Source organism: Phocoena sinus, chromosome 3 (genome assembly GCF_008692025.1).
Source record: "Phocoena sinus isolate mPhoSin1 chromosome 3, mPhoSin1.pri, whole genome shotgun sequence".
NCBI lineage: Eukaryota > Metazoa > Chordata > Mammalia > Artiodactyla > Phocoenidae > Phocoena > Phocoena sinus.
This window is the reverse complement of record NC_045765.1, coordinates 157,344,253-157,357,684: the sequence shown is the minus strand read 5'-3', so window position 1 is coordinate 157,357,684 and position 13,432 is coordinate 157,344,253. Positions and strand designations below refer to the sequence as shown.

Here is a 13,432-nt window from a genome sequence, read left to right as displayed (position 1 = left end):
TCCTAGCATGTTCCAGTAAGAGTCAATATACTTTGCAGTTACAACCTGCACACTAGGATATATTCTACTGGTAAATATGAAACATATATGCAATACAGCCAATAACTAGTGTCCAAAAATAAGAAATCATGTGTATTTTAAATTATAATTTCTGATCTCTAAAGTAAGCAATTCCACTTTTACACCATCTTTTTTATTCATTAAGTAATATTTTCTAGTATATGTAATAAACTGTAAATACTAAGACCTGAAGAATGCATTTTTAATCTACTGTCACTAATTCTGAACACCAAAATCCTCAAATTTCAGAGGAATTCAAAAATATAGTTTCAGTCAAAGGAATGCTAAGAATGAGCAAATTAAAATAATACATTTCTATAAAGCAAAAATTATAAACAAAGTCAAAAGGCAAACGGCAACTGTGAAAAAATTATTGGTAATATCACTGGCAAAGCATTATTTCATCTATTATGTAAATATCAACACGTATAAGTTAAAAAGACTAACAAAAGGGCCTGAAGCATCAGTTAGTAAAAAAAGGAATATTCATATCCCTTCAACAATGAAAACGTGATCAATTTTACTCATAATAAGAGAAATGTAAATTGAAAGTACACAGAGATGCAATTTTTCACCTATAATATTTGTAAAATTCCAAGTTTTACAATCCCATCTGTTGGCACTGCTGTAGAGGAATATTTATTCTCATACATCAAAGAGGTGCAAAATACACCACCACTATGGAGGAGGATCTGGTAACATCTACCAGAATTAAAGATTTATTTATTTTTAAATGAGAATCCCACTCTGGAAATCTCTCCCACAGATACACTTATATGTACGCTAAATGATGTGTGTAAAAGGACATTCATTACACTACTGCATGTAATGCGACAAAACAACAGTAAAAAAAAAAAAACACCAAGTTAATAAACAGAGATTAACAACAGAGAGTTTATAAACAGAGATTTTTGTCTCAATAATTTCATATAATTATCACAACCATTAACATGACTACAAAAGGCTATAGTTTATGGAGCCCTTTCTAGTGAATTACCACATTTGATCATTACAATAGGCACTGAGGTAGATTCTGTGCAAATGAAGATGAAGTAGCCCCAGAACCTGCTTTCAAAGCATTCATAGTCTACTAGGTGAGGTAGATATCTTAAAGAGGGTTTCCAAATATTTTCTGTAAATATTTTAGACTTTGTGGACCTTAATTTCTCTTGTCACTACCTAATTCTACCATTGTAGATTGAAAACAGCCATATACAATACGTAAATGTAAGTCTGGCTGTATTCCAACAAAACATTATTTACAGAAACTGAATTTGGATTTCATTTCATTTCCATGTATCACAAAATATTATTGCTTAAATTTTTTCAATAGTTAATTTTTTTTAGTATGCAAGCAATACCAGCACATGCAACTAGATGAATTTGCACACAGGCTGTGGTTTAACTAACCCATAATCTAAACTATAAACCAAACTTTATAACACACTTGAATTAGTAACAGAAGTGTCAAACAGTATTTCTCAGTGTTACATGTAAGGAAACAGAAATTCAGGGAATTAAGACTTGCTAGTTGTAATACAGACAATAAGCAGAGAAGCCTTAATTCAAACTCAGCTCTTTACTCACTAATCATTACTATCTCATGAAGGCAATGAGTCTACTCTAATGCTAGGTGTGATACATAGCCTGCACTTTAGGATGTGTGTGATATTTTATACAAAATTATGTTCTTATAATGGAATTCATTCAGCTCTGTTCAATTTTGAAAATAAAAACAGATTAAATGGTCTATATTAGTTTTTACATAATTTTTGGAAAAGAGAGAACATTTTTGTTGTAAAGCTATAATGACATTACCATAATTTTTTCCAAGAAGGACTTACTTGCAAACAAAAGTCCTTTCTTTCCAAAAAGAAAGGACTTACTTATTACTTATAGCTTCCTCACTCTAATCTTTCAAGTATTTAAAAAGATGTTTAATAAGTCCATGAGGTTAAATCCGTGAGATACATTCATACACTAGTTTTGGTATTTGATTTCTCATGGCCTTTACAGTCTGAAAAAAAATTATGGATTGTCAATTATATTTATCTGTATATATGTATAATTATATATATACTTTAATGGTGAGATGGTGTATGTATTATACATGTATATATAGTTATACTACGTACCATTAAAATTACCAAATGTTCATGGCCTTAGCCTCATGAAAAAAAAAAATCTCTTAGCAGTGAATAATGCATATTGACCAATGTCAACAAAATTAATTCCTTCATAATAAACCCAATCACTAAGAAAAGTCAAAGAAAATTATTATAAACAACATAAAAGAAATTGGTAAGTATCAAAACAGTTTGGCTTGAGCTCTTATCAAAAGTTTCAGATGTTGTTTTATAATGTGAAATATAACTATAGATACACAAAATTACTATCCAGAGCTCAAGGATGACTGGAAACAAACTTATATAATGCATGTAGAAAGTATATTATTTTAATAACAAATATTGCATTGGATTATTGTATGATTATTATTTTATATTGTATGATTATTATTTTGTATTATATGATTATTGTTTTGTTTCTGTTGACAAAATTCCTGCTGGAATTTCAGTGACAGAAGGAAGCCAAGGAGATACTTTTCAGTTCTTTGGAGGTACTCCCCTCTCATGCTTATAGTAACTGTAATGATTCTATCTTCTATTCACGAACACTTTGAAAAGATATGGCTCTCGTTCATTATGAATGTATTTATAAGTGTGAAATATAAAATCTTTTCTCGAAAAAAAATAATGGAACAGGAGGTTATTATAAGTACATGTGGATTGTTGAACTTTGCAGGGTTTTTTGAACTGTCACAGGTGTGTATGTACATATATATGTATGGATATGTATATGTATGTACATGTGTTTGTACGTATGTAGGCGGTTATGGAGAGGGCAATGAATCCACACAATCAAGTTAGAATTGCTCATAAAGGCAGATGAATATTGAGTAGAAAGATTATGAATGAGTGAGGGGCCCCAGGTCAGATAGGGAATAGGAGAGCCACACCTTTGGGTGTGAGCCTTTAAATTTGTCTGTTAATACTACAACAGAATAGATACTGATTTCCGCAAAACCTCCACAAAGGAACAGATTCACAGCCCTCACCACCTCCTGATGGCTAACAAGCTCTCAACCATATGCTCATTGGCACCCAAGCCCAGAAAGACTGTTTGCAACTAATCTACTGATTGAGGTTTCATTTTTCACTCAAACTAGGTGACCCACCAAAAATGAGAAGCTATCTGATCTTTCCCTAAACTTTTCTAGCAAATTTTGTTTCCATTTTTTAGTTAAAGTGACAATAAATATGCATAAATTTTTTTTAATAATATGTATTGTCTCCTTTTGGTACTCTACAAAGGAAACATTTTTCTGTTCCTTTTTTTCTCCCTCCTTCTCAAAGAATGAGAGGATTATAGAAAAAGGATTTTGAAGTTCATAACAAAAATAACTTTATAGTAATTCAATATATTATGTTTTTACTTTAGTACATTTGTCTACATTTACTTCATGGGACAGTCTGTAGGAAAAAAGCACAGGATGAATATGAGGGGTTTTCCTTCTTGTTTTAATATGCATATAAGAAAATGATAGAATTGTTCCAGATCTTTTTTTTGTGTTTCACATTCTGACTCCATAGCTCCTGCCTTGTATGGAAGATATAGCTGCAACCCAGTCCATGTTGGAAGAGGGGCAGAACAGATGGCTTGTGCTCCTGTACTGCCTACACATTAGGGAAGTGCTGTGGCTTGGATGGAGTAATTTTTTTTTTTTTTTTTTTAGTACTAACAGTGCTAAAGTGAAAATAAATAGTCAAGCAGGGAGGCAGAAGTCACTGAGCCTGCAGTCATAAAGATTCTACTGCTGTGACTGCTGCTTCTCCCATAGTTACTGAACAAACCTAAGTGTGGCTGCTTCCAACAGTCAGTAATCTATCAGAAGGTCTCTCTACTTCCACTCTATTCTTTACCCTGGAACCTTGACACGTGTTTAAACTGTCCCTTATTACTGAGCACACAATTTCCTAAAGGGTTTGACAAGCCATTAAATTGTCTTGTCTGCATTTCTGAGAGAAAGGGAAGTTGGTCTGAAGTTACTGATCATTTTGTCAACTTCATTCTTTTGGAATTTTAACAAAACCTGTACACCCAGTTTATATTTAATCTATATTTAAATATATCGATATTTGTATGGAAATTAATTTGGGGGATTGGAAACATATCCATGTGTTTTTAAAGGCTGACTTAAATTCAAATGCCGTCTCTGTAACAATTAGCAGAAATATATTAGATGTCGTATATAGTGTCTTCTTTTTAGCCTCATGTGCAATAGCAATAGATTTAAAAAATTGTAAGTATCAACATACCAATAAATGCCACGGTGAATTCTAATATATCTTCATGGTAATAAAGACAAAATTACTGAATTGTGTGTTTAATTAAGTGTCTCCATTTTACATGAGAGAACAGAAAGAGTAATATGCTGGTAAAGAACATTCAGTCTAGTCTGTATGGACCGATGTTTAGGGAGATGTGTCAAGATTGGTGAAGTTCATTTGTTATAATTATTATTTTAAAATGTTTAGAATAAGAAATAGCATTCTATAACATAATTCACTTAAAGTTCCATGTCTCTTCAAATACAACTGCAACTCCACCCTCATCCCACTTCCCAATTTCCCAGGAGAGGATAAAACAAACCAATAAAGAAAAACTTACTTTTCCAACATATTGTGGATCTGGTCCCATATGTTCTTCTAAAACAAAGAACTGATTCCAAACCCATCCTCTTTTGGGACGGTGGTGGACTTCGGTTTCACCTTCGATGTGTTTGGTTTGGTTTCTGGTCCCCTTGATGGAGCTGTGTTGAGCAGTTCCATAACATCTCTGCACAAAACAGAGACACACGAGGACTGGACAGATGCAAGATGTGCTCGTAATTTTCATTGTAAGATAACTTTCCAGTTCACAGTTTTCTTCCTTTTCCTTGTCAGCTACAAATGCTTAGTGAGCATTCGAGAGAGAAGCCAAAGCATCTTTTGGAAGGACAGTCCAAATTAAATTGTTTAGTGTGTCCATGATTTAACTGTCCAGCAGGGAAAGGTCAGACTACATTTACATCCTGAAACACTTGGAGAATCAAAGCTGTAGTTGTGTTATCCTAAGTCTTCACAATTGGTGAACAGGGGCAACCATTTTCTACCTAATCAAAAGAGAGAAAAGTATATACATTACAAAACATGGCAGTTTTAAGTATTTGCTCTGAATGCAAATTATACTGTTTTGCAGGGTGATGATGATAGGAAAAGAACACATGCAAGTTCTTTTGGAAATAAACACAAGCGTACATACACATAGCCAGGCATAAGCCTGCACGCTGCATTTTTACAGGGACATACATATTTGTATTTTTAATTCTCAATTATATATGTATATATAATTGAATATATATAAATATATATATATATAATTTCAAATAATATATCCATAGAAACAACAAAAATGAAGCCCTAGGGAGTGTTACAATGCTCAAACATTGACCATGAGTATGTGCCCAGACCTGAGTTAGTATGATCTCTTACATTACCTGATCTATTAGGGACTTCACTCTAAGTGCAAATTTTTTATTTGTTTTTGTGTTTATTTTGCTTTTGTTAGATGTGATACAACTTACTGCACATTCTGTACATCGATTTTCTACTACATATGACTCACACAATTTCAACAAAATACTCCCTAGGGTTGAAAAGTTTTCACAAACCATCACAGCAATCAAGTATGTACTGAAATTGTTTAGTAAGTAAAATAGAAGAAAGAAGATGGCTGAAAAAAACGTACGTCACTGAAAGTTACTCCACGCTTGGGGATAAGACTGGCACAATTGAACATGAGTAATATTAACAACTGAATCATAGGTTGCATGGGTTTTAGTAGGCCTGCAGATGATGCTCTAGGACGTGGTCTTTACCTCCAGGCAAGACAGTGATTCAAGCTTGGGAATGACACTACACAAAATTCTAGCAGCTATGCCAAGAGAGGTATAAGGAAGAAAAGGATGGTGGCAAAAAGAACAGAGGGGAAAATATTTTGATTTTCAAATAAGGAATGCTGAGGACTTGGACTTAGGTTTTAGTACAACTGGACAATAAAGTAAAACTTGAGAAACATTTCTGGAAGACAAAAGACAGGGTTTGGGAGAGAAAAGCTTGACAAAGATTATTAGCTTATTGAAAACACATAAAACTGTGTAGCATGTTTTGCTGTATTTTTATATATGCATATTTCAACATGTGTTTATAAAAAAATATAATGACTCAAGATTATAGCTATCCCATCTAATAAAAAAACATTAGATGAATCACTTTCTCACTCCATAAAATTCACCCTTGCCAATCAGCACAAATGGAAATATAGATCTAAATGAACTGCAAGGTGGTTGACATGAAAATGTAAATGATTTTAAAAACTGAATATAATCAGTCATAGTATAATTCTTCTATTCAATTGAGAAAACTAAGTAGGGGATGAAAAAAAACTATCACAAGACCCAGAGCAAGGTGGTTTTCTCTATCAGTATCTCTCCCCATAAATTAGGGTTAATAATAATACTTACCTCACCAATTGTGTAAGAATTATACTGGATTTGAACTGGGATTTTATTTTAGTCAGCTGGCAAATATAAATTAAAATGTATAATATTTTTTAAGGACAAAGATACATTATTGATTGATTTAAATTAAAATGACTCAAAAACTTTTCTAACATATAAAAAAAGAGCAATACCATTTTAGCTCCAACATTGTAAGAGCAATGGAAAGAAAGTCAGAAAACAGAGGCTTTCTCTTTTTTTTGACAATTTATTTACAATATACACTTATGTGAAACATCTAATTTTGAGTCTCAATTTTCTCATTTGTGATGAATAATTGATTTTACTATTTGTTCCATTTCACTTAATAAACTATCTGGTTCTTTTTAAAGTTTTATTTTCAATTTATCAAAAGTTTCTTAATTTTCAAGTCACAGATCTCAAAAAAGAGACTTTAACTAGCCTTTCTTCCTAGAAATCAAGCTGATTAATATATAAAAGGTGTTGTTTTCTTAATACTTTCACACCATTTGGTGTGATTTTTAAATGAAATTAACATCTTTGCCCTTTATGCCAAGTTATTTAACAAAGCATAATTCATGAGTAGAAGGTAAAGAAAGTGGCTTTTGTAATGCATTACAGATATGTAGAATGAGTGTTTTCTTTACAAAAATGATTTTGAATAGCATCCCCAAAATACATAAATGCATTTTAATCTACCTATGCATTATATGTTTATGAATCTCTATTATGACAATTATGAGAAGTGGTAAGTAAGGCTCTGTGGAACAAAAGAGCAAATGTAAACATCACTACTGTACTTTTGAAAGCAATTTGATATACTACATAATGAAAGGACAGAAATCCAAATGTGAAAATCGTCTGCTCTATTTCAAGAAATCCATCCCTGTATAGGTTAGAATTAAGATGCAAATAATAATAAAATAAACCACTGGTTGAGAATAACATAATAAAAATATGATACAGCCATTTTCCTTTTTTTTTTAAACTAAGCAGCATGCAGCCTTCAAACATCCTTCCTGCTTTCCTGGAACACTCCAATATATGAATTCTGATAAACAGAGACATAAGCATAACACCTAGGGACCAGATACTTCCTTCTTCTAACCTTTTAGTTAGAACTTGCACCAATAATATATGCATATTAATTACAGGGTCCCATACCCTGGAGCAGATGATGGATGGATGTAGGCAAAAATGAGACATTTTTCACAGCAGCGGTAAAGGTCTTAAGACCCAGATGTAGCCCTGGTGAGCTCAGCAGCCACGATGGACAGAGTTCAGTGGCAGCTGCATGAATTAAGGGTCACTTTGGACTTGCAGTTTCAGTGGCAAGTACCTGACATTGTTTCTTACTGCCTAACTTCTGTTTGTTCCTACTTCTTGCCAAACCTGATTTTTAAGGCCTCTCACCAATTGTGACGGCTACATAATATTCTTCCAATAAATTGATTTGTTGCTTTCCTTGGCCAAAGTTGGCTTTTGCTGTTTGAAAATGAAAATGTTCTCTTATAAAAAGCATTACTCCCATAGTACTCTAAACACAAAGTTCTTTCCGAATAATGCATTACCTGCACTAATGTGTAATGCAGACCTCTCTCCCCGTTGCAGTACCTAATTGTAGTGATTCAATGCTGCTTCCGATACTAGTCCTCTTGCTTTTGTAACTACTTCCTCTTCTGTAGTAGAATTAATGACACTGTACTGAGTTAAGAGACATGACCTCAAATGCTCATTCTGTAGAAAATATCAGTTTATGAGCATTTTATTCTCTGAGCTTCACATCTCTCATTTATGAATAAAAATTTTTATTGGATTATCTTTAAGCATGTTCAGTTAATTCTTTGAATTTATGATTTAGAAACTGTGTATCACTTAAGACTTTTCTTATGCTGACTTATGTGAACATCACCCAAGATTCAATGATCAGCCATTTATAGCTTATAAGTATAGTCATTCCTTCAAAGGGCTCTGAGTAAGCACCATTCTCAAAGGAAAATATTGTCATATTCACTCCAAATGTATTGCTTGTAACTTGGGCCTTTGACTGGATTTTCTTTCCAATTCATTCTTAATTTATAAAACTGGGAATCCAAAGAAGCCTAGAGAATGCCTTCTGTTTGCTTTTTTTAAAAAGATTTCTTTGCTCTTTTTCTTGTTTTGAAAATTTCTTTGTAAAAAATACTCTGTCAGCTTCATTTTATGAATGTGTCTTTCCATTCTCCATATGTGTGGGGTTATGTAAGATACTATTTCACAAGTTCAAAAAGCCTAGGATTATAATTGCTACTGACTTCTAAACTTTAGCATTAAATATTACTGGTTGGAATTGACCTGACTTTGCATAGAGCAAACTTAGCTAAAGTAGAAAATGTCAAAAGAAGATAAAGTATGATAGAAAGTTCATATTTTTGGAATGTTTTCATTGTAGATATATAAGGACATCTTGTGTGGAGAAATACGTGTTAATGGTAGTATGATGCCCAGTGCACAGAAGGGGGTCTTCCCAAATGTCAAACCTGTAAATCTACTGGATGAGAAGGCTGTTCTTCATAAGAGGGTGATACATCTTGAAAATGATGTAACTTAACTTTTCCATGGTAAATTATTAAAATCCATCATACTGCCAGGCAGATTTAAATATAAGAAAATTTATATTATATTTGAATTCTGGGGTACATATATAAAGAAAAAGTTACAAATACTGAACAAAAGCTTTTTTTCAGTTTAATAAAAGTAAATTTACTATTATCTATCTGTGTATGTATGCATGTGTGTTTGTATGTATGTATGTGTGTACTTACTACCTACCTTCAGGATGTTGTGTTCTAAAACTTTAAGTTATCCTTTAGGTTGGTGTTTACAGGCACAATAGCTATTGCTGGCAAGATGCATTCTCAGGTATATATCTGACCCTGGGACTATGGTTTCCATCATTTTCAGATCCAATGGTAAATAATATCAGTACCATTCTTTTGTTCTAAGTCTAGTTCTTATTCAATTTCCAATGATACTGGCTTCTAAATTTTGGTTTTACCTTCCTGTTCTCTATTCTCAATTTTACTATTTTTTCCATTAGTGTTTTATTCTTCCTGAATTGATATTTTATCTGATTAATAATTCATTTTACTCTTCTCCATAGGTGCCAACTGGATTAAACAGCTCTTGCTTACAGTCAAAATGCAAACACTCATAAATCACATGAAACTGCAGAGGGCTTCACCTAAATTTGTTGCAAGTTTTATTTCCAGGTTGGCTCTCAAATCAATATTTTTGATTTCAATCTGACCATTTTAGGATATTCTCATAGCCCCAAGATTTGCACATAATCAATTGCATTCACTTAAAACATATTATATATTTAAAACATATGTATTTAAAGGTAAAATGTTTTATATTATTTGAAAATGTGGCTCTCTTTAAAATATAATGAAATATCTAAATAACAACATATATAAAACAAGAAGCAGTAACTTTTACATAATGTTTTTCTGTTGGAAATATAGTTTCACAGAGATGGTGATAAAACCACTACATGTGCAATTATACTCCAATAAAGATGTTAAAACCAACAACAACAAAAAACAAAACAAAAAAACAACACTACATGTGTACTTGTAGGCATTGCTTCCTGACATGGCTCATTCAACTTTGCTTGCCTTAAAAGCCTTATTCTCCAAACTCCATTTAGTAAAACCTATCCTCTGAGGCCTGGACTAAAGGGTGTTTCTTTACAAAGACTCCTCTATTTTGGGAGACAATTTTCTTCGGGTCTTTTGTGTTTCTGCACATTTTCTGAGCAAGAGGCACTGACAGCTTTGTTTCATACTATCTTTTCAAGGATGTCTGTATATCAAACAGACTTGGAAAAAAGAGATACTTCCCTCTCCTTTGGGGGAAGTGGGTAGATTTGTTTTCTGACTGGATTATAAAGATAATGTATTTTTCTAGGAAAAATGTTGGAGAGGTGTGCTAGCAGACCCTTTATAAGACAGGGGATTCAAAAATCAGGGTTCTTTAGCTGTGATCCAAATACACTATATGTATGGCATGTACCTGGCTGCTTCCTTTCCCCCCCATGGCATGTGAGGGGCAAGGGAAACTCACACTGCCTGCTGTGTTGTGGATAATAAAGCCTTTGATCCAGAGTTTTGTGTGTTCTGCCAGCATCTATAAAACTATGGCAACCTAACTTATTAGCTTCACGGTAAGATAAAATCTCAAATTCTTCACTTGAAAGTTTGGATAACATAGTTCAATGTGACTGCTTGCTTCTGTGAATTACTATAACATTTATCTAATTTTTTCTTACTTTTGCAGACCACCATTTTAACTTTTTATATAGGTGCTATTTAATTTTTCTTTGTGTCAGATTTTTTAGTGTTCTCACACTGTGTCTTATGTATTTTCCATTTACTGTATTGGTTTGTGAAGTACCTTTCATATTGTAGCCAATAACTAATTAATTATTTGTTGAATGAAGGAATAAATACATGGGAAATAGACATATTAATTCAGGATTTGTGCAGCAAGAGTGGTGTTAAAATACCAAGTTTCAACTTAGAACATTTAATTTTAAGAATGTGTTACAAAAAAAAAACAACAACCAAAAAAACAACTTTTTAAAAGCATGCTTTGAGGGCTTCCCTGGTGGTGCAGTGGTTGAGAGTCCGTCTGCCGATGCAGGGAACACGGGTTCGTGCCCCGGTACGGGAAGATCCCACATGCCGCGGATGCGGCTGGGCCCGTGAGCCATGACCGCTGAGCCTGCGCGTCCGGAGCCTGCGCGTCCGGAGCCTGTGCTCCGCAACGGGAGAGGCCACAACAGTGAGAGGCCCGCGTACCGCAAAAAAAAAAAAAGCATGCTTTGATGTGGTTAACATTATACGTTGTTTGTTACTTAAAAGCCTGTCACAATCAAAGACGTGCAGGTACTGCATAACAAAGTTTCATTTCATCAATCAAATCCTGCTTTCTCACTGTTTGTTTTAACACAGAGGAAATTAAGGAAGCCGTTCAAATATTGAGCCAAATATGCATGAGTAAACTTTGCAAATGACATATACTGTATGCCATTATGAGTAATATTTTATTCATATATAGATAGATCAAATACGTATATGAACATTCCTACTATGTTGGCATAGGCATATGTGTGTGTATAAGTGTATTTATATATATATAAAACAGAGACCATTCACACTGTCATTATTCTTGTCTCAAGATACACTTTATTTTTAGATTATTGCTAACATTCTCATGTAGAGCTTTATTTTAATGTTTCATATATTCCTGAAATTATACATAGAAGTAGGAAGAGCAATGTCCTGAAAGGATATGTATACATAAGATGATATTCATAATATTGTTCGATCTGGCTGCAACAGCTAATATCATAGAATTAGTCCCAATTTTCATGTTGCTGATTCTAATCTTCATAATGCCTAGTGGACATTATTCCAAAAATTAGAAAATGAAAATAGAAAAAGAAACTGATGGTATCAAATGTAATATTTCCTTGCTTATCTATTTGTCAGAGTGATGAATATTTCGAATTTCTTCATGTCTTCCAAAAATATTTCTACCTATCACACTATTTTTGTGATTTATGTTCTTGTGTATGTGTGTGTGTGTCTGTATTTCACATGACAGGATTCATAAAATTAATTTTACAAGGATTATTTGATTTGATTTCAAGTATGAAAAAATACTAAAGGCATCCTACTGGTACAGAGACTCCTAGTGGCCTCATTATCTGATGCCAAACATAAGTCTCTGTACCTCACTCCCCCGGAATAAAGACTACATTTCCTAGCCTCACTTGTAGCTGAGCATGGTCCAATTCCTAAATTCTAGCCAATGGAATACAAGCAGAAGTACTGTCTGTTAACCCTCCAGGAAATTTCCCTAGAAGACTGTTGGCATGTGTCTGACCTATTTTTTCCCCTCCCTCCATCTCGCCACTAGAATCCTGAATGTGATGGCTGGAGCTCCCTTTTGGACCGTGAGAATGAGAGTCATAGCCTGGAGACAGAGGAATAAGCAACTTTATCCCAGAGAACACTGTAGAGCAGAGCTGCCATGTGAGCTCTGGGCTGCCTTTCTGAGCTCAGTTAAGAGAGAAAGTATTTCAGTCTTTGTAAAACCACAGATATTTCATGCTTCTGTTACTCAGAGCTGACCATAACCCTGATTTAACAACCATTGAGCTGAAACAGTATATTCTCCATGACTTTGGAGATGAAGGAGGCTTTGGGAAATAAAATACAGAGGAAGGAAAGGAAGGAAAGGAAAATCAGAATAAAAACATGGAACAATGCTGGATGACAGCTGTTCTAAACTCCAGAGAACTTATTTTTCGTGACAGTCTTCTCTGCAGCTTTTATCACAAATATGAAAATGTGCAGGTCTTGCTTTTCTCCCTCTTTTTCCTCTGAAGTCAGAAGCCATATCTTATGCTATAACTGTGTCAAACCCAGCATGTACCACTACACAATGCAAATAGAAGGGGTGACAACGGTCTCCTTCAATGACTCTCCCTTTGAAATCTACCCTCTAGCTACTTATCACCTCCTCAACCCCCTGCTTGAAATTCCTTCATGTCTTTGCCTCACCTGTGAAGGAGAATAAAAACTCACACGAAATTCATGACGTTTCAATATTTCATGCCTTTTTGCTTCCCCTCTCATCCTTGCTGTCTGCCCGCGAAAACCCACGACCCACTCATATTTTATCACACTCACTGTTTCCTGA

The 13,432-nt window shown here is 33.9% G+C and overlaps 1 protein-coding gene across 1 annotated transcript in view; it reads right to left on the bottom strand.

The window, feature by feature from the left end:
• The window catches only part of CDH18 (cadherin 18), a 498,063-nt gene that overhangs the window by 338,026 nt on the left and 146,605 nt on the right, over window positions 1-13,432 (bottom strand). Inside the window, exon 2 of the mRNA XM_032629158.1 lies at window positions 4,789-5,272. Coding sequence (XP_032485049.1) covers window positions 4,789-5,016 — 228 coding nt within the window. The 5' untranslated portion in view covers window positions 5,017-5,272. The remainder of the gene's footprint in view (window positions 1-4,788; window positions 5,273-13,432) is intronic.